Consider the following 22,836-nt stretch of genomic DNA (forward strand, 5'->3'; position numbering starts at 1 on the left):
CGTCAGGAAACTCCACAGAGCCAACAGTATGACATTTTCATTATTATCCTCCATTTTGAAAAACATTACATATTTTTCTGTTATTACCTACATTACGGATTCAATAACTGAGTATACCTGCAGTATCCCTGTTCATGTACACTAGGTATAATATACTGCCAGCGCTTTTCCGGATATTATTGTTTTTACATAATCCTTGGAGATTAGGGTCACCCTTTTGATGCAAGATTTCTGTTCGAATCAAGGTCAAAGGTCATAGTCTGAGATGTGTATTATTGTGATAATATTTGTGCAGGTGTAACGTGAAGCGAGTCATCTTTAATAGCTTTTCATTGATTGTTTAATCATGCAGTGGATCCTATGATCATTAACATGATAGGAGGCATTTGTTATTGCGATCGCTATAAATATTTGAATAGTATTATTGTACGTTTTGTCTCTGCGGTTGCACTGTATGTATTGATAATGTTATGTACTATGAAAACTAAAGAGAAGAAAAAGAACTCACAAAATTATCATGAATATTTGTATAAATATCAAATGTGTCAATAAAAGAGATGGGAAAAAAACCAAAAAATTGATAGGAGGCATTCGTCAACATAATCCTGACACTGCATTTACTCATTGTATGTAAATTACCACATGTATCGTGCATGACAACGATATTGCGTACTTCTCTTTCTCAATCTCCTGTCTTGATGTCTCCTTCACACAGGTCAGTCTTTGGCTGCTATTTCGATGTCATCGAGTGTCAGTGTGTCCTCGCAGAGCGACACGTCCTCCATGTCGGGATGGCAGTCTGAGACGTCACACACCACGACGGATGACACCCGCAGCGTCACCACACAGAAGCTGTCTCAGATGGACATGCAGACTCTTGGGAGACGGTTCAAGGAGATGGTAAGTCTCAGGGATGTGCCCAGGATTTCCTGAGTGCTGGGCATACTGATCGCCGTCCTGAGGGAGGGGGTGCCCCCTCCCATTTGAGAATTTTTTTTCGATTTTTGAAGGTGCTCACAGATGCCAAATGCTGGCACTTGTGTAGCTTTTGAAGCACATACACGAGTACTAATTTTGCTAACAATTTACATTTTTAAATTTTTTTTTAGTGAAATATATTACTTACCAGGTAAAAGTTATTAGTTTGTTTCAAATAGATTTTAAAAGGGACCGATTGAGAGCCGTGAGTAATGTTTCTCACATGCGTAACTCATGCATTATAAGTCTGTATGGATGATTCTAAGATTAACAAACTTGAGAGTGTTATCTGTAGGGGTTTGTCATCTATTGTGTGAGATGGATTTATCTCTCATAATCCAACTAAGTCCTCTTCTTGAGATGGTTAGAAGGACAACAATGTTTCCTTTCTTCAAAATGAAATCAGTCAGTCATTATAGTCTTTGCGGGGAAAAAGCTATTTTGGTGTTCGAGCAAGGTGAAGAGAGAGGGCAGATGGTGAAGATGCTACTATCTACTTCAGATATATCAAGAAAGAAAATGATTTACATACAGGCATTTGGTTTGGGCGGATTTGGATTCAATCTTCTTATCATCTTTCCAAAGATCCAAGCTATATATCACCAACCATCTAAAAATCTTTATTTGAACAGTGTTGTGAGCATCTCTGATCTATTGTCAGAATTACATGCTCAATAGAGTTTTAAGAGTATTACAACACATTTATGTCGATATTCTACCATGCTGATAAAAATAAAGACATCTTTATCAGACAAGGATACTTATTACTGACTGTTGTCTTGTTTGAATAGTTTGGTAAGGTTTTGATCGTTCAATAAAATGTTCAGTAATATCTTCCTTCTGTCTTTCTGTAGATGGAGCACCACCTTACTCTTCAAGAAAGGAAACTGATGAAGAAAGCTTTGAAGGAATATAATCTTAGCAGGTATGTACGGTTAATCCTGGAAGAAACCTTTAAAGGAGCATAATGTTACCAGGTATATGTACGGTAAATCCTGGAAGAAACCTTTAACGGAGCATAATGTCACCAGGTATATGTACGGTAAATCCTGGAAGAAACCTTTAACGGAGCATAATGTTACCAGGTATATGTACGGTAAATCCTGGAAGAAACCTTTAAAGGAGCATAATGTTACCAGGTATATGTACGGTAAATCCTGGAAGAAACCTTTAACGGAGCATAATGTTACCAGGTATATGTACAGTAAATCCTGGAAGAAACCTTAAAAGGAGCATAATGTTACCAGGTATATGTAGGTTAAATCCTGGAAGAAGGCATTGAAGGAGCATAATGTTAAAAGGTATATGTAGGTTAAATCCTAGAAGAATGCATTAAAAGAGCATAATGTTACCAGGTATATGTAGGTTAAATCCTAGAAGAATGCATTAAAAGAGCATAATGTTACCAGGTATATGTAGGTTAAATCCTAGAAGAATGCATTAAAAGAGCATAATGTTACCAGGTATATGTAGGTTAAACCCTAGAAGAAGGCATTAAAGGAGCATAATGTTACCAGGTATATGTAGGTTAAATCCTAGAAGAATGCATTAAAAGAGCATAATGTTACCAGGTATATGTAGGTTAAACCCTAGAAGAAGGCATTAAAGGAGCATAATGTCACCAGGTATATGTAGGTTAAACCCTAGAAGAAGGCATTAAAGGAGCATAATGTCACCAGGTATATGTAGGTTAAACCCTAGAAGAAGGCATTAAAGGAGCATAATGTCACCAGGTATATGTAGGTTAAACCCTAGAAGAAGGCATTAAAGGAGCATAATGTTACCAGGTATATGTAGGTTAAATCCTAGTTAGAAAGCTTGTCATTAGAAAAGGAAACTAGATCCTAACTACAAACTAGGCTAAATGAAGTGGGCTGCAACATTATTTAAGCAAGTCACTAACATAAGAACAAGTAACGTGAGAGAAAGTTCTCTGTAGTTTTCCCAGTTACGTAGTATTGTATGTACAGAGTTGGAAAACCTTGTAAACCAACCAACCCAGATTTGTGGGAAGTTCAAGTTTCCCACAGGAAACTGAGAAATAAATAAAATGAAGTAGCTAGAAGTATTGGTACAATAGCAGGGGATTGGAGATACTTAATGCTAAACCTTGTTCATGAGAAATACAGCAAGGGTTTCCGACCCTGGGTAGACATTATTTGTGGGGGTGGGGGTGGGAAGGGGATTGACGGGCTTTGCCATGTATAACTTGACCTGACACAGAACTACAATAGTTTACTTTGCTCCTTACGTACCTATCTCCACACAACCTCCATGAGTGAGAGTTCTGAGGTTGTGAGGAGACAGGTAAGCTCATCACTCATCAAACCTGGTAAGCTTGTGGATAACCAACGCATACAGTGTTACCTGTAGTGGAACAGATGATCGTCTGAGTGTGTTAAATTTACCATGGCAACATTGACATACAGTAAATAGAGAATCATTGTGTTATTGTTTTAGATAAGATTACCAAACAAGCGGAGACAATTTCAAAATTGGCCTCAGATTCTTTAGACGAGGAATAAATCAAAGCTCTTATTTGATGTATTGTTTTTAACCCCTGCTTCTTAATCAGGCTATTATTCACAGGAAATGATGATGTATCCATTTGATGATGTATTGCCACATGTTATTAATATTACAGACAATTCACATTTGGTTCAACAACTTCCTCACAGACAAAGTACAGACACTAGATAAGTATCCAATGTGTCCAATGAAAGATAAGGACCTCTCTCTGCATGTGATTGGTTACATGTAATCTGATTATAACAGACGTCACAATATTACAAAATGTTGGCTTTCTCACAAGAAACTACCTCACAGAATAGATTTTTGATTACAAAACATAAACCTTTAATGTTTGTATTGTTTAACACATGGGATATATTAATATGCAAAGACCACAGTATGCATGTAATATGGATTGGAAGGAATGCATGGTGACTTGTACTGTACTCATATTCCTACTGGAGTACATTTTCCCGTACTCATGCACATGGGTGTTTTCTTGTAGTGTACTCATATTTATACTGGAGTACATTTTCCCATACACATACACATGGGTGTTTTTTGGTACTGTACTCATATTCATACTGGAGTACATTTCCCGTACTCATACACATGGGTTTGTTCTTGTGCTGTACTCGTGTTCATACTGGAGTACATTTTCCCGTACTCATGCACATGGGTGTTTTGTTGTACTGTGCTCATATTCTTACTGGAGTACATTTTCCCGTACACATACACATGGGTGTTTTTTTGTACTGTACTCATATTCTTACTGGAGTACATTTTCCCGTACTCATACACATGGGTTTGTTCTTGTGCTGTACTCATGTTCATACTGGAGTACATTTTCCCGTTCTAATGCACATGGGTGTTTTGTTGTACTGTGCTCATATTCTTACTGGAGTACATTTTCCCATACTCATACACATGGGTTTGTTCTGGTACTGGTACTCGATTTCAGCAACATATAATTATCATGTACCTACAAAGTACCTACAACTCATACTCATGGCTTTGTACTGATAATTTTGCCAGTACTAGTGGACTTTTACCAGTATTTGTATTAGGGACATTGTACTTACATTACAAGTCTGCTGTATTCCATATCTGCAGGAATTTGGATGCTCTTATCGTCGAGATCTTCCCGATCCTGGACACGAATGCCAAGAGGACCATTTGGCCGTACATTGTACAGATCTTGCCAGAAGAAGAACAGGAAGTTTGTAAAAAGAAAGTTGTCTATTTAATAGACCGGCATACTGCAGGTTTGTTTTACACATTTTACAGTAAATGTCAGAAATTTTAGAAATTCAAAGCATTGATGAGTTTAGTTGTGGGTGGCATTTAATCTCTATTTAGCTTGCTTGTCGTTTTTATATGTTCATCTTGTCCACATGTGAGAATAGTAGCTTAGGTCCTTGACAGTGAACAGGGCTATTGTATGTGCATGCAACCTACAATTTTCGAGGAAGAAAATTCAATTTGAATCATTATTTGTAGGATTTGATTCTACTTTTGAGTGATATCACCCTTATTACATAATATACAGCTGATTATTCAGTTGTATTGTGATTCCTACTACTAACAATTTTCCTGTGGGGAAAACCCAAAATGTAAGGCCTGGCTGTCTGCGGGACAACCAGAAAAAATCCTTACAAATTTGTCAGGAGATTTAGTAGAGAATTAAGTACAGATTAGTAGGTTATTAAGTAGTTGGACAGATATCTCATTGCTTGAGGGGATGCAACAAGCATCTTAACACTGACTGTATAGGTGAGTCTCAGATATATTCTTGTGCATTTTGAATAACCAATAGTCTTATTTTATACAGCAAACCAAAGATTGTGATCACATTTACCTCTTCAGTGCTTTGCCTCCCACCTACCGCTCAAGCTGGAAACGTTAACAAGCATGCATAAAAGAAACGTTTATTCAATGCTGTTTGTTCCTTAGAGAATGCCAACAATCCTTGTGAATCAATGTATGCTTCAGCATGGTCGCCTAAGCGTCGTAAAAATAACTGCCACATTTTTATGATTATTATTATTATTGTTTTTATTATGATAGAATATTCATATAACTGTCTATATTATAAAATAGTGAAATACAACAGAATGGACATAACGATAGATCCAGTCGAAAAAAAAAACACCGAAAAAACAAGCAGGGTTTTGCAATTTAATTTGTCATCTGAAATAACCCATTTGTACGCCATTCATAAAGAGCAAACTGACTGGAAGGTTAGTCGGAATTGCCCAACCGCTCAGTTGGGGGGGGGGGGGTGGGGGAGAGATAGAGCATATCCCATTCTAACCCAATTATTCAGTCTGCTCAATTGATTTTTGTTTCTTTTCTCTTCTTTTTTGCTTGCTGAAAAGTTCTAAACAATTGTTTTAAGAAAAAAATATAAGTATAAACATGCAGAAAAAAAGGTAATAATGATAGTAATAATAACAAGATTTGAAGTAGCAAAAATGCCAAACATTGAAAGTACAAGTTGTGTCAATTTATCATGCAAACATTTGAATTTTACATTTTGCAAGTTAATTCCTATCATCCAATTATTTGCTTCATAATATATATTCCCCCCCCCCCAACTTAAAACTTAGGTCAGTTTTAATGTAAAATATGAAATGCCTAAACCATGAGGGTCATCAAAATACAAAAGTTATCATTCATGTATTTGAATTTCCACAAAGGACTACCAGTAATATTGGAAGAACCAGGTACAGTTCTCATATATAATCGTTACTAGCTCAAGCAGATTCTTTGAAACATTTTTTTTTTAAAATTTGATATTGCAGCTTTTTTGCAGTTTTATAGTTTCACTCCTGGCCTAGTGTCGATCTGATTTGTTTTACTTTTGGGTTAATGTTCTTCTCTTATACCAAGCCTTATCAATTATCTGGTTTTTGACCTTTTGATTTTTTCCCTTTTAATTTTTTATCCTTGCTATTTGAATTAGCCCATTTTTTGTTTTAAATACTTTCTCTGAAACCCATCTATCTGTTTGGTTAAGAATCACAACAAATCGATTAAATTGATGTAATTCACAGATTTTTTTTCCCAAGAGGAAATAATTTTTTTTTTTCAAGTAACAGCCTCAGCTGGTTATTACCTCAGAGATGAGGAGAAGTTGGCAGTCTTGTATATTTTTTCTTCATAAAACATTTTATGAACTGTGAATGGTCAAGTTTGTAAATTACAACCAACCAATTGGATTGCATATTTCAAAATTTGCCGAAGAACACTTATCCAATCTCAGGAGAAGGGCCAAAAAAATTGAAAATACGGAAAGGAAAAAACAAAAAGAATAAGAAAAAGCTTTCATGTATCCAAGGTATCTAACTGTTTTCTATGTGATGTAGTACTGTGTCTGTCAAATGGAATATTTTCTCCTGCAGACTGGGTTATGAATATGGAACATAAACCTCGCAGCTTTCAGAGGTTGCCTAGGGATACAGGTATTAATCATGACAGTTGCATGTTCAGTGATATATTATCCTTAGTAGTACAGTACATATGTGTGTGTATCTCTGTAAGGTTTGGTTTAATATATTTGCAACCTCTGGGCTTGAAATAACAGAGAATGGAAGGCACATGACCAACTTGCTGCACATGTGTTCAATGCATGTTAAGCCTGCATTTAAATCCCTGAACTTAAAGTGGCAACATAATTGCTTAATAGCAATTTAGTTCCCTGTTCAAACGAGTAATTATAATCGGTGATTTATTCTGTATCCCCCTCACCCCACCCTTTCAAGCTTTTATTTTGAGCCCTGCAGTGGTGATGCCAAACTTTATGGTTATTATTCAGATATTTTTCTGTGAAAAAAAAAAGAGCAGTTCCATTCCAGTGACATTTCTCTTGACTTCAACTACACCTGAACAGACATTTTGTTGTTTAGTTTGTTGTATTAAGTGTCTCACAAGATATTTAAAGTCCTAAAAAGAAATAGCTTTCCTTACTTCCATAGTAGATGTATCTAGCCTACAGTAGCCTACTTTACATACAAGAAGGAAGCTCATAAGTCTTTATTGTGGCTAGCTATTGAGGATATCTGTTGACAATTTTTTTCTTTTATATGAAAAGTAAGCCTTCATATAAAAGATATTGCACAGAAGACTACTTCCGTACAGTAGGAAATTTGTGTGAGGCTAATGGAAGATTATCTTGAAGGTTATCAGCTCATTTAGATATTGTTAAACATTTGTTCCCTCTGTCTTTGGTCAGGACTGCCAATTGGAGGAGAGCAGTACAAAGTTTAAATGCATAGGGTCTAATAGTTGGATATTTCGAGTGGTAACCATTAAAGTTCGGCATCATCAGGACTGACGTAAATGAGTCAGATGTCTCATATCGTCAGCCAATCCTCAAGCTTCTCACCTGCGGTCTGCTCTTTCACCTCAGCCTGCTCTCTCTCCTTGCAATCTATGCCTACTCCTCCTCCTCCTACTCCTCCTCACAGATGCCGTTTTCAAAAAGAAACCCCACTCTTCGGGCTCTCTCCACCCTGACGATGGTATTTCTTTGAACTACGCAAAGTCTCCCTTCTCAAGACGAGGAGCCTCGTATCAGGTTGCACCAACCAGTGGTGATGTCATGTTTGGTTTTCAAGATGACTTTGGACAAGGTGAAGAAGGCTAAATTGTTACGTAAAGTAGGCTGCAATATATTCTAATATTAACACTAATCCAAGCTGTCGAAGAAGTTTCTGAAATACTAACCAGGATGTATCCCTGATTAATTTTTGTACTCTTGTCTTACCACCACCTTTTTTGCCTCTTGGCTCCTCCCTCCTTGTTTGACCACTTTGCTACGCCCTCTCCCCCCCCAGCCCCTCCCTCACCACTTCCCAATTCACCACCTAAGAAAGAAGCTAGCAGCAAACATCCTATTGTCATTTAGTTTATGGATAAGTGAAAGCAAACACAGCCAACGATACCATTATGGACTGGTCTCACAAAAATGTATTTTGTTTTACACTAGTTATTTTTGGAATGTTGTAGGAATTTCTCATGACCAATTTAATGACCAAAAAGACAAAAACAATCCATGATGAACTAGCACACCTGTGATATGAAACATTTTTGCCACTCTCCAATGCCAAATCGTGAAATAAAGCATGTTTTACTAAAGTAAACATATGCTTAACTCATGCTGTTTATGGGTTAAAGTTTAACGATTTACAACACAGTGTAAATTCTTATTCAGTTGATGTCATTAAAGAAGAGGCAGTACAGTACCTCATTGCCTGGCATGTTTTAAAAGCAAACTCCGGTTTGTACCCATTCAAGGCTGTCTGATCGAAACCTAGCCAACTTAGTCATAGTACAACGCAAAAAAAAAAAAACTTCTCAATTGTGGTTTTCACTTTTCCCTTTGTAAATTGCTTAAATTCTTCCCAGTCCTTATATTGTAGTTTGTTCAAACATATCTTCTGTCAGTATGACATGCAATCAAATCGGAGGCATTTATAGGCATGATTCTTTTACGCTACAAGAGCTGTATGCTCACCAAGATTTCCTCTCCATCTTTCCTCACCCCCCCACCCCCTCCTCCCCTTCCCCCAAAGAAAATGAAATAACATTCCTGCAAATATTTATTAAACTATTTTCAATCATCCTTTCAGCTTTAACTCTTTTAATTCTGCCAAAGTTTATAATTTGCTTTCATTATATTCTTCTTTGCCTGCTTTTTATTTTGCTTTTCTGTAGTCGGTGAAGCTGCAGATCTTCTCAGTGATCATTGGGAGAGTAGCAGTCAGATATCTAGAAGCTCACGTAGCTGTAAGTAGCTTTGCCTTCACACCGCTCATCATGCATGCTTGCTCGTTGTGCCAGTTACAGCCTGTGTACATTATTAATCATAGCCTGTCGTGTATAAAGTAGGTAGTGTTGCATGTTTACATCTAACCAATAAATTATTGTTATGAAACTTTTATTTTTTAAATTTTTTGTTCCCCTTCCTTGTTTGCTCTCATTTTTGTGGGAAAATTCTGGCCAGTTTGTGCGGTTTAAATTTTGATGAGCAATTTGGTTTCCCATCAATTGGTGTCTTTCAGTAGCACACTTTTTTTTTTCTTTGCCTGTTGCATGATTGGTGACTGAAATGTAAACATCTGCAGTTGCAAATAATTGTTTAAAATTAGCAATTGGTGATGATGATCTGTCCCTCTATTAGTCTCTGAAACTTTGCACAAGTTTTACTGTTTTTTTTTATCATTGCTAAAGCCATTAGTGATGACTCATTAAATTTCTTTTGTTTCCTGTGTATTTGTTTATACTTTACTTATTCTGTACTTTTGTCTATTTTATATTTAATGTACCAATTTCTTATAGTTTGAAAAGCGGCATTATTTCAAGTAAAACTTGAAAGTTGTTTTTTACATTCTGATAATTTTGCCTCCTTGCTGGAAGCAAATGAACCTATGTGGTCAGGTTTGGCATGGGTGTCCGTGAACCTTCAGTTGGATTGAAGCCAAAATTGGTATACAGTTGTTGGTTAACAGCTGGTTCATGTAGGCCTACATTTTTTGTGAACATCCAAAATTCTGGGCCCATTTTTAAGCTGGGTGGGCCCAATTTGTTGTATTTCCATCTCAAATGCATGGTGGGACACATTCTTAGGGCCCAAAGTTGTGGGGACCATTCTGGTTCAATTTTTTGGGGCTAGTATTATTTTGGAACCAGTTTGATTGGGCCAAACATATTTGCGACCACTTAGGCACAACATTTTTTTCAGGCGAAAATTGTGAAGTTGCAATAACTCCACAAACTAAAAATCGAACCAAACATGGAATACAGTTTGTTGGTTAATAGCAGATACTTGTGGGCTTAATAAACATTCATTTTATCACCTATGATATTGGGTGATGACATGCAACACTATACTATTCCACTGCAAGGAGTCCTTTAAGTTGAATGTGAAAATTACAAGTATTAAAATGTAATTCTTTGTGGCTGTTAAACGTGACAAATTTATGGCAAAGTAGAAAATACTTGACTTGACTATGTGACTGTAATTTATGTTAATATCATTCCCCTTAAATAGCCTTCAGTCTATGTTGTACATTTCAAAAGTGGTTTCCGTTTTGAAAAAACCGCATTTAGTTTTGAGGAATGCATTTAGTTTTGAGGAATGACCCTTTAAACATCAGAGTCGCAAGAGTTAAAGCAGCTGGACTATTTAGTAGTCCCTCAATAGGAAAACATATAACTTTTTATGACCTCAAAGAATATGTTAGTCATGGGACAATTAGCTCACAGTAACATCCTCCCCTCACTCATGGAACTTTGATTTGCCTTTAAAAGTCAATGTACAGTGAAACTCTCAAGTCATTGGCATAGGGGTCAATCTTTATTTGGAAGGCCACATTCTAAGGAATGTGTGTGTTTAATATTAGTGCAAGGCCTTGTTTGGTTGGCCAGTAGTAAAATCTATAAACTAACGTTACAGCATTCATTTGGTAAATACTATGTTTTCAATAATGTTTTTCATCACAAATAATATAATTTTAACCCTCAGATTCTGAAGGGGCCCATCTCATCGGCTCACGCAGGAGACGGGACGACTTTGAAACATCGTTTCCGAGGGCAACCGTCAGTGCAGGTAAAAAGCTATAGTCCACACTAATGAAAAAAACCACAAGGAAATGAACTATTCTCTTCCCATCTTACGCGTAACATGCATCAAGAATGTGCTGTGTTTCCAACTTATTGCCTGTATCAAACCAATATGCATAATTATACTTCAAAATCCCTTGAAAATGCTTTTCAGAATTTGTGCTGCATTTTAATAATTAATGCTATTGCTTTCCTCGCTTATATATTAACAATGACATATTTCAGAAGACTTTCAAGGACCAAGGTTTGATCCGGAAGCCACGGCCATGCCGTCTCGTAACAAGCTGTCACGACATAGCACGCTAACAGAGCAGGACTTTTACAATGGTGATGATGACGATGATGAGGACATCTTTCCTATTCCAAAGAGGAATGGCCAACGGCTAGGTAAATCTAACAACTTGCCATATAAATCTCTCCATTTGAAATTTTAAGTTTAAGGTATCTTTTCTTTGGAAATTTGATTGTTTCCGTGCCATTTCCTCTACGCTTAGGTATGTATCAGGCATGAGCTTTTTCCGCGAATTGGCGGAATATCTGTGACTCCTTTTCTACCTCCGAGATTTAGACCTCTCAATGTCCGTATCCTAACACACTGTAGCATACGCAAACTGGAGCCTGTACCGCAATTTTGGCAGAGTTCTGTGATATTTTTTTTTACCCTAGGCTCATCCCTGATACATGTAGAAATTGAAAATTTGTGTACTGTGTTTGAACATATTTCAAACCAATTTTATTTTTTATGCTATGTACGTTAAATTTAAATCGTATGATTTTTGCTTTCGCGCTGGTATTTACTCTAATTACTTGCTGTATTCTTTATTTTGAACATTGGCCTTTGGGTGAAAGTCTAGATTCCCAAACATTCCCATCTTGTTCTCTTCTCAAGAAAAAAAAAACCCAACCAATTTACTGCTTTGCTCCCCCCTCCCAAATTCTATCCTTTCCTCAATATTTTATAAAGCAAAGCTTAAGTTTTATAATGCAAGATATGAAGGCCCTGTTTAACCATTGAAATATAATACTCTGTGCTTAAGCCTCTCTTGCAAAAGACACAGGCCATCATACTTGTAATATTTCAATTTGAGAATATTAGTTATATTGCAAAAAGGAACTTTTGTGTAAGACCTGCAGAGATGGTCATTTAATTGTATGGTACCATGTTGTATCAGATTCTCATTATGGATATGAGAAAAGATGGAGTCTACTTGGCTAGCATTGGTTAATAACAAAAATTGTATTACAGTTGATTTTAAAAGTGAAGATGCAAACTTGGCTAGTGGTGGTTTATTACAAAATTTTGTATTCAAAGTTTATTATAAATAGTTAATATGCTTATTTGGCCGGGGCTGGTTAATAGCAGTATCTTCATAAATGTCAAAGTCAACATTGAAGATGCCTACTTGGCAAACATTGGTTAGTACCAACTTCGTATAAATAGATATATGGAGGTGACTACTTGGCTAGTGCTGGGTAATAGCCAATTTGTATGAAAGTTGATATTAACAGTGCAAATATCTATCTGGGGTAGGGTTGATTAACAGTAATTGTTGATCAATGTTAACATTAAAGGAGCCTACTTGGCTTAGCAGTGGGTTAATTAGCAAATTTGTTATGAAAGCTGATTTTAATATTGCAGATGGCTACTTTGCTAGTGCTGGTTTATAACGATGTTAATACTTTCATACCTTTTCTACAGCATATGTTCTGCATGATTTTAACACCTCAGATGAAGGTATTTAAAAGAGTGATTCTCCTTATGTCACTAATATTCCATTTTAAGTTGGTCTCTGTGTATCAGTTTTCACCACTAACAACCATTCATACCACCAATGAAGTTTATTTCTTTTCTTTAAGAAATTCATTTCATCTGACTTTGTGCAATTTGCCCGACCAGAGTGTTTGTTTGTAGACTGTTCAAATCTTATAACCTAAACAAAAATGGTTGCACCTTCTGCAAAAAAAAGAGGGGGGGCTAGAGTTACCAATTTCACCACTAACAACCATTCATACACCCAATTAAGTTTATTTCTTTAAGAAATTCATTTCATCTGACTTTGTGCAAGTTGCCCGACCAGAGTGTTTGTTTTGTAGACTGTTGAAATCTTATAACCTAAACAAAAATGATTGCACCTTCTGCAAAAAAGAGGGGGGGGGGGCTAGAGTTACCAATTTCACCACTAACAACCATTCATACACCCAATTAAGTATATTTCTTTTCTTTAAGAAATTCATTTCATCTGACTTTGTGCAAGTTGCCCGACCAGAGTGTTTGTTTTGTAGACTGTTGAAATCTTATAACCTAAACAAAAATGGTCGCACCTTGTGCAAAAAAAGGGGGGCTAGAGTTACCGGACGGTACTATTAATTTCTCTTTAAGATTGATCCTGATAAAGATTGACTTCTTCTTCTGAATAATTTCACTTAGTACTTTGAAACATGTGGATGTAATTGTTTTGACTTTGCTTCAGGGCATATTTCTATCAATTTAGAGAAAAATATTTCTAGGGCTCGTTTCCCAGCACAATTGTCTGTAACATTGGTTGATGTGGGGAATGTCATTTTCTTAGATTGGCTGGCCTTCATAACCTCAGTCTTCATGCAATGCTGCTCTCACAGATTGGTGCCAAACTATTGACATTGTGGCCTTTAAAACTTAACTTGCCAGAAATATGGAAAACATCGTTTTGGAAACTGTTTTAATCTTTAAGCTGATGCACAGAAGTACCATTACCTTTCTTAGATAATTTGTAAACTGGAATCATTAGGTTTACTAATCCATCATCATCACTAATTAAATTTTGATCTAGCTCACCTAGAATGAATATTGCAGTTCTGTCATACCAAGCTAACCCTCTTCCTTCCAATTTCATTGAGTGACATAAATTTGGGAGGGATTTCATACTTTCTTTTAATATGAATTAAATTGTGACATTTATGGTAAATGTACCATTATACTTATATGATAAGGTACATGACAACATGGAAACTGATTCGCAATTCTGGACCCTCACAGCAAAAAGGGAACAGAAATTTGACAGAGAGGGAGAAAAATAGGGTTGGGCGATATTTGCTTTTTAACGTCACGATAAATAGTTCAAAAATTATCGCGATATTTCGATAATTACGATAATTTTTCCTTGTTGTTTTTAGTGTGTTCGCAAACACACTAAAAACAATTGCCGATTTACCACCGGTGTTTTCGCGCAGCGAACACACCAACCCCTGTTGCGTGCGAGCATAATGGCGTGGGGTCAAGGGGCCCGCCTTAGGGCCCCAGTGGGGTTAAGGGATGGAACCCCTTGTGTGGGGTCCAGGGGCGAAGGCCCCGGAAAATTTTAGTATTTTTGCGTGTCTGGCGATAACAAACTCGCAGTTGAGGATTCAAAATACTAACAACTTTTTGAATATAAATTGTCACGAAACTGATGAAAATTTGAAAATGACAAGTTAGAGTAGCTATATTATGTGATAAAATGAAAAGAGATTTAATCTGTCTTACAATCTTTAAAAAGTTTAACTTACAAAACTGACGATATTATGAAAGAAACTATGTTCGACAAAGCCCCGTTTCTAGACTGCCTAACAATGAACAGCGTGCACTATACGTACATCAGTTTACAAGTTAACTGCAGTGTTTACCCCTACTTAAATATCACGGTAGGCTACTGTACATGTGCTGCGGATTTTCCCAGGTAAATTACCAAACAACCCCCCCTAACACCTGTTTGTTAACATTTTTGGCACGTTTCCAAAAAACTTTTTATGGAGTAAACTATTTTGACTCCACTCTAGAATTAATTAGGTCAGTCAGTAAAGGATCTATAAAGTTATGCGAAATATTATTTTAGACGTTTAAGAAAATTTATATCCCCGTAACATTAAGGTAGGTAAAACCATGGAGGTGAAAACACACCTCAAGCCAACCGACTCATCCGCATGAACAAAACAATATGTTCCCCATGATACACGAGGCACAGTCTATACCATACAGACAGCACGATATCAAGGCCCCAGTAGCTACAGTATGGCCATCTTTATGAAAGTATATCTTGCAATCCCATGTTTTAGGCCATTTGGCATGATTAACTAAATGCTAAATATTGTTTCCATGTCCTTGTAGAAAACGTCAACTTCGCAAAATACAATTAGTTGTGTTTTTGTTGTTACGTGAGATTCGTAACCAACGAAGTGGTTAGGCTATGTACTATACTCCTAACTATGGTAGGATATTTATTTTTCCTTTTTTTTGTGGAAATTCTAGAAAATACTTTCTCTGTTCCCCGCTTAACAGCAGATGTGGTCGTATGGTTTATTCATAAATGGGTGTACTAGAGCCTTGTTTACATGACATTTGTTGCATTTAGCACGATATGCCAGTTTCGCGTGAATTTTTCGAAAGTATTTTGCTCGATCTTTCGTAAAATTTGAAAGGTGTACCAACTTAATGTTCGTGCACATTTGGTAATTTCTCTACTGATTTTCGAGGTTTTTTTCTCTATACAGTTAATGTTGTAAAGGACGGGTTTTTTACGAAGTTCAAAAGTCAGTAAATGAAGTTGATAAACTTTATTTTGTTTCAACTTTCTTAACCATGGAATGCTAGAATAAACATTTACACATAAAACGGAGAAAGGATAATCGCATTTTTATCCACACTTATTTCAAATTTCTTTCACAAGAAATTATCGTCATTTGTTCAATCCTCAAAAATATCGTCTTGAAAAAAAATTATCGCGATAATAATAATTTTCGATATATCGCCCAACCCTAGAGAAAAACAAAACTCAGACTTAACTGTTGTTAGATTAATGAGTTTATAATTGGGATATCTGCCATGGTCATCAGTTGTGTAGTGAATAAATAGCAATACAGACTCAATGCTCTATTATCATTAAGCATTGATATATCATTCTTTCGAATTCCCCCTCCCTCCCACCTCCCTCATATCACTTCACTTTAGTACACATGTATGCACCACATTTAATAGTGTCTTGTTGAATATTTAATATAAATGTGCACCATTTATAACTAGTATATTTTCATAGCCCAACAGATGTACCACTTAGGACAATTAAAAGCTCATTGGTTTGCATAAAATGAGAACCCAAGTTGGAGCATCTTGAAACTGTATTCAAAACAAATATGGTTTGAGAAAGGAATATAAAGTCATTATATTGACTTCAAAGTCAATCTTTTATAGAACTGTTTATATTTCGTCAACAAAGAAAATGAGTATGGCATGCCTTCAAAACTTCAGAAATCTTAGAAAGAAATGTTTAGTACCAATTGGCATCTCAGTTTGCTCGTTCAAATCAGACTGGTACATACAGTAGACTGGTACCAATAAAAGATGTAAATCAGACTGGTTCATACAGTGGACTGGTACATACAGTAGACTGATACCAAGAGTAGCTGTAAATCAGACTGGTACATACAGTGGACTGGTACCACCAGTAGCTTTAAATCACACTATAGAGAAGAGTGTAATATTTGTGTTTTCATTGTAACCCATCATGACTAATATTATATGCTATTTTGTCTTTAAGAAACTATAAGCTAGCACAATTTAAGAGCCATTCAGGAGAAACAAAACTTGTGAAGTGGAAGTTGTTATTTTAACTAATATTTCATAATGTTTTCTATTTATCAATCAGTAAAATCTCCTCCATTTTTTTGTAATAATAGTCTTACTTCAGAAGAGTGCTTCTATTTGCTATATTTGCTTCATTATTCACCTTCTCCCCACCCCCCCATCCCCCATCCCCAAACTAATACTTTTACTTTTACTCTCCTTGCTCCTGATGCTTCATTCTACCCGCCTCTGCTTTCATCCTGCTTCCTCTTACAGATGATTATCAGATGGATGATATCGATAACGGCTATCATCCTGAAGATCACATTATCTATTACAAACCCGTTCTTGCTCGACCCCGCTCCCGGCCTCGCCATACTCGCACCAGCTTTCCCCCTGATCCTATCCTATCTGAACGTGATATGTACAGAAGATCGGGATTCTACGTCTTCAATCCGTTAGCCGGTAAGTCTTCCTCAGCCAAAACATTTTCCCTTCGGTGCATACAGGTGTTTTTCACTCATGCTTTCCTTTAAACTGGATTTGTTATTCTGATAGATTCAATGAAATAGGAAAGGAATGGAAAATTGAAAACAGGAAGGTGGTCCTTTCTGCTCCCTTTATTTCCAAAACTTCTTGTCTGACCAGACAGTGTGAATACAGCTGGATTATTAACTTTAAAATGAAGTTCCATACCAGAGGCTATTGTGTTGCATTGCTTGAAGATTCCAGTCGTCGGGCTAAAAAAAAAAAAATTGATCAGAATGTGATAGCTTAGTTTAATCAGAAATGAACTGTAAAATGTTTTCAAGTTGCTGAAATTATGTTACATGTAATAATAAGTTAACTATAAGTCTCTTTGGCAAGCCATTCTCTTCCGTCAGGCCGTGTACTCTTTGCGAACACCGTGTGTAATCTTGTGAATGGTAGAAATGTGTCAGTGCTTTAGGGGTATTACCATCATGGCAATTAAGAATTGTAATTGTCTTTTTTTCTCCTTATATAATGGACTAAAAGAAATTGAACAGAGGGGAGAATTGTCTGCAAAATTCCATTTTATATAACGCCTTGCATTGACAGTATATTGATAGCTAAATATAGAGTTTGATGTGTTCATTTTTTATGGATCAATAATGAATTAAGTAAAAGTTTTGATGGAAGAAACAAGATGATAATATGCCAGCTGTAGAATGGTAATTAATGCCTCTAAGGATGGCAATTAATTCCTCAAAGAATGGTAATTAATTCCTCTAATAATGGTGATTAATTCCTAGAGTAAGGGAAAGGTTTATCAGCAAAACATGTTAAGTAACTTCAAATGATTGCATCTAGAGAAGGGCAAAGTTTTAAGGATTTATTCTGGTCGGCTGTCCCTCTGACAACCAGACCTTACTGTTTGGTTGTCCCAACAGCAAAATTTGGTTTCCTGAAAAATGTAGCAATTATCAAGACCAATATGTATGTATGCTGAAGGAAAGAGATGTGTAGGTTTGGTGAAAAGAACAGCAGCTTTGGGGGTGATACCAATTTATCATTTTACCAATTGGGGTTATGAAATTCAAAATGCAATCTGAATTTGATGTTAACAACTAGTTGGTTGGATATCAGATTAAATATTTAGACTGTCTCCATCTGGTTTATATCTATAATTCACCTCCAACTCCCCCTCCAACTCCCCCTCTCTCCACCACTGCTCTTAAACATTCCCTACCGTACCCACTCTTACCACAAGATTAACAGTACTTTGATTGATAGTAATTTCTAGCTATTTTCTGTCCTCTGACATGACCAGTGGTGGCAGATCTGGTCAGCGATGATGACGTTGCTAGCACACGCAGCCACCTCTCCCTGCCACGTTCCACTCGGTCGAGTCGGTCGTTGAACAACTTCAACACGGCTGGCAGATCCCAGAGGTACCACGAATCAAGACCGCAGCATCACTTCCACGATGTCCAACCTCCTCAAGGTTATCAGGATCACGACAGGTCCCATCGAGGTAGTTTCTCGCCGCAGAACTTTGACGACCTACAGCCGTCTCGGCATTACAGCGACGTGAACTTTGGAACCCGTTCAAACCCAGCTTTCTCCCCTCTGGATTCGCCGGCGGGTTCCCCTCCGATGTACCGGAGCCAACAGTTGTACGCAAAGATCAAACCGCACCATCATCCAAGTAGGTCTGTAGATCAGGAGAGCCACTCATCAAACAACAGACCCAAGCCGTCTGGCATGTCATCGCACTCGTCACCGTTCAGCTCCAGAGAGCCGTCTGTCATCAACGGAAACTTACCACGAGGTTAGATTTGATACCAATTTATGCTTCTAATTGTGAGAATGAATGATAATAAAGGATCTATATCTTTATAGGTGCTATATTATGCCAGTTCAGTGTAAAGATTCCATTAAATCAGGCAATTGCAGATCACAACCTAATATTCAAGGGTGCAAAGATTAGATTTGCTAAAATTTTGAATCAATCACTTTATTGAGGTTGGTCAGCAATTGATGGTGCCTACCTACATACACACCTACCAACACACCTACCTACGTACCTACCTAGTGTTTTGGTGTGAGAAACGGGCTGTATTCATTGATATTTTGTTATTGTTTTATTGAGGATGGAGGAAGAGGAGGAAAGGGTTTTCATAATTTGAAAATATACCACTAGCTAAATATTTCAAATGAATGTTAAATTTTGTTGACAAAATGGAAAGTTAAACTACAGTATACCTCAATGGGGAGCATAAGTGAATCACTTGAATTGAATGTCTGATGTGATGAGTTTGCAAACCTCACACATTCATATAATTCAACCGTGTATCTTTGATATTCTACAGAACTGCCTTCAGATGAAAGCATTTATCACCAAGTCACAAAGCCAGATAGCCCTCCACCCCCTCCTCCGCCTCCTCCACCGTCACCACCTGTAGACCTGGTGTCCTCAACATTGCTAGCACCACCACCACCCGCTCCTCCACCCCCACCCCCACCACCACCTCCCCCACCCCCACCACCACCTCCACCCCCTTCTAATGGTTTCAATAACAACAACAATGGATGGACGACAGCAGGGAAAATGTACGTCAAGAGATTGAATTGGGAGAAGATTCAAAGTACAGAGGACACCATTTGGAATGCAGTGAGTAACCATTCAGTAAATCTTTTGTTATCTTTTGTAATCTTTTGTAAATCTTTTGTAATCTTTTGTAATCTTTTGTAATCTTTGTAATCTTTGTAATCTTTTGTAAATCTTTTGTAAACCATTCAGTTAACTTTTGGAGTGGAGAGAGAATTATTCTACTACATTTTTATCTCATACGTATGAAAATATGATGATATTCAACATGGGGGCCTGTAACATGGCAATTTGTTATGTTCACTAATTTATACCATCCGTTAAAGAGACTTTTCTTTTGTCTCGTGTTAGGAGGCTAGTTTAATTATTACGTCCCCACAGACATGCATGCTTCACTAGCACTTGCCCATATTCAAATTTGTGTTTCCACACAACGTACACCTTAACTGTTAGTACATACAGTACGGAAACAGGTAATAGCATAGATATCAATTGTTAGTCTTTAAAGGAGTATCACATAGTGTGTATATCATGGTATTTCATATGGGGGAGGGGGATAGTTTTTAATTTAATTTTTCTTTTATATTTAATATTAAAATAGTTAATTATATAATACTTGAGATATTTGCTTTTATATTAAGATATTTTAAGATATTTTCCTCTGACTCATGTACAGCATCAAAGATTGATATTAATATTTTGCCTTTTTATGTTTGCCTTCTGTAACTCAGTCCTATGTTTTCCTCTTTTCTGTAGATTGGAGAGGATGAAGCATATCTGCATGAAGTTATCAAACATCTTGAATTAGAAGATAAATTTAGCACCGTCAGTAAACCAAAACGTAAGTTCATGAAAAAACTGATTAAAAGTACACTGACTTTAAGACACTGATGTTAAATGGTGTCTTTAATGTTGTTTGTTACTTTTAATCCTCCTTTGTTAAACATCTGGGTTGAAAATACTGACAAGTTCCCCCAAATGAAGTCAAGGAGTTCTCTGACAGTTATTTGTATAATGTTGTAATGAGAAGGGGAGGGGGGGATGGAGGGGGGAGTAAAAAAAATATATATTAAAAAAATTGTGGCGAGGTCTTTTCACCGACGTCTTGTCCAGAAAAATTATGCCTTAGTAAGAATTATTCAAATTTTAAAAGATCACTGCTATAAAGATATTATTCAAACACAAAATGAGTTCAATCCACTGCTTTCTGGTATTGAACATTTGTGGAATGTGTTTACATGATGTTTGTTGCATTTTTGTGAACCTTTGTGTGTAAACTCTTGTTGCAGGAAACCAAACTGACCATACCCCTTCTGCACCAATGCTTGTAACATGTCAAGTTAAATGACCCCATGATTGTCTTCCATTTATCAAGATGATTCTGTTTCTTTCTAGACCGTTCTTTGGAGAGAGATCTTTGTTGCTGTTTGTGATTTATATACTAAATATTCTAATGAAAATGTCACATTATTTGAGAGGGAACTATTGCCATGGTAACAGAGACTTTTAGCTTAAAACGTCCGTTGATTTAGTTATTTCTATGTTACAAATAACAGGTGCAATTGTCACTTTCCAACAGTTGTTCAAACATACCACCCTTTTTGGTCTTTTCAGCTACCAGTCCCAGGGATAAGAAGGCTCATATCTCTGTTATTAATCACAAGAAAGCTCACAACACTGGTAAGTATCTGACAGATTTCAGCTTAGGTGGAAAAATGTGTGAAATGTAGGCAAAAGATAATACCTGGGAGAAACTTTGGTAGTTTCTGCACGGTAACTTGCATTTCTAAGCTGAGAGAATCGAATAAACTTGGAAGATTGACAATCCTATAAGTATCTGTTTGGTACATGAGGTAAATTTATTAACCCAGGAGTTCACTTATTACTTACGTCCTCAACATGCTGGTAGAGTTATCATTAGACCAAAGTTGTCATAGCTCAACAAATGCTCACTGAAATTGTGACATCAGTGTGTGTTATTTAAGATTGGAGGTATAGATGCAATCCACAGTACATTAACTTCATAACTTACACATATAGTCATCACCACACCGCAGCTCACACCCGTGCAATACACTTTATTAACCTTTCATTAATGGAAGAGAACAGAAAAGAAATTGGGCTAGAACATGGTATAAAACAGTGACCTCTCTGTTACAAGCCCAGCGCTCTACCAAGTGAGATATCCGGCCGGTAGTTGGTAGCAATGCTAATAATCGTTTCTTTTCTGGGGGATACCAATCCGAAGCCACAGTATCCTGCATATCGTGGAATCCAGCAATCACACCCCAGTGTCCTTCAATACAACCCAGAAGGCTGAGGGGAGGGATTGCACAAGTCATTAGGCTTATATAATTGTATAAATAAATGTACATTGGGAAAAACTGACTTGGAAATTTAGATGATGGTAAAGAGCCAAAGAAAGTTACGGCTGGAACAGGATTGTAACCATTTTGTGACATGAGTGTGTTTTATTTAAGATTGGGGTTTACAGACACAATTCACCAATACAATAATTTCATAACTACGCATATCACCACACTACAGCTCTGGGTTACGAGCCAAGCGCTCAACAAACTGAGCTATTCATCCGTTAATTGGTAGCGATCCCTACTTAGCCATTTCTTTGCTGGGGGAGGGGGGGGGGTGCAGTCAAAAGCAACAATTACATGAACCCAGAATGTCAGTAATGTGTTCATCAATCAAGTGTAGAGCAGGATGTTATCAAGAACCTTTAAGATTTAGCAGACTCTGAACTGGAGATCACTGACATGAAATGGCAAAGCTTTCAGTTTCAGAGCTAATGGTAATTAGTATGTATATTAAATATGAATATACTGTGCCCACCCCTTCTTCTCCCCTCCCCCCCAACCCCAAACAGAGAATACTAATTTTCTCATCTTTTGGTTCCAGCAATTCTTCTTGGTCACCTGAGGCTGCCAATCGAAGAAATTAAGAAAGACATCATCAACATGGATACTCGACGTTTCTCGGTCTCTCACATCAAACAGCTCTCTACATTTGCTCCAGATGAATTAGAGGTATATATCATCGGTTCTTACTAACTTATTGC

General features: G+C 36.9%; 2 protein-coding genes across 21 annotated transcripts in view; one reads left to right on the forward strand and one right to left on the reverse strand.

Annotated features, from left to right (window-relative positions):
• Window positions 1-22,836, forward strand: part of LOC139959461 (delphilin-like) — a 52,346-nt gene that overhangs the window by 24,585 nt on the left and 4,925 nt on the right. The window contains exons 7-20 of one of the 20 annotated variants that reach the window (XM_071957098.1): window positions 716-900; window positions 1,833-1,903; window positions 4,603-4,754; window positions 7,959-8,123; window positions 9,208-9,279; window positions 11,018-11,101; window positions 11,341-11,502; window positions 12,815-12,850; window positions 16,967-17,155; window positions 18,483-18,983; window positions 19,525-19,826; window positions 20,520-20,604; window positions 21,378-21,443; window positions 22,677-22,804. In XM_071957098.1, the coding sequence (XP_071813199.1) occupies window positions 716-900; window positions 1,833-1,903; window positions 4,603-4,754; window positions 7,959-8,123; window positions 9,208-9,279; window positions 11,018-11,101; window positions 11,341-11,502; window positions 12,815-12,850; window positions 16,967-17,155; window positions 18,483-18,983; window positions 19,525-19,826; window positions 20,520-20,604; window positions 21,378-21,443; window positions 22,677-22,804 (2,198 nt within the window). Of the gene's footprint in view, window positions 1-715; window positions 901-1,832; window positions 1,904-4,602; window positions 4,755-6,188; window positions 6,216-6,893; window positions 6,954-7,958; window positions 8,124-9,207; window positions 9,280-11,017; window positions 11,102-11,340; window positions 11,503-12,814; window positions 12,851-16,966; window positions 17,156-18,482; window positions 18,984-19,524; window positions 19,827-20,519; window positions 20,605-21,377; window positions 21,444-22,676; window positions 22,805-22,836 lie in introns of all 20 variants that reach the window. The other 19 variants (XM_071957099.1, XM_071957106.1, XM_071957107.1 and 16 more) reach the window with 19 other exon arrangements.
• Window positions 17,459-22,836, reverse strand: part of LOC139959463 (40-kDa huntingtin-associated protein-like) — a 33,465-nt gene continuing 28,087 nt past the window's right edge. Inside the window, exon 12 of the mRNA XM_071957120.1 lies at window positions 17,459-17,497. Within this exon, the coding sequence (XP_071813221.1) occupies window positions 17,474-17,497 (24 nt within the window). The 3' untranslated portion in view covers window positions 17,459-17,473. The remainder of the gene's footprint in view (window positions 17,498-22,836) is intronic.

Source organism: Apostichopus japonicus, chromosome 19, assembly GCF_037975245.1.
Source record: "Apostichopus japonicus isolate 1M-3 chromosome 19, ASM3797524v1, whole genome shotgun sequence".
Lineage (NCBI taxonomy): Eukaryota > Metazoa > Echinodermata > Holothuroidea > Aspidochirotida > Stichopodidae > Apostichopus > Apostichopus japonicus.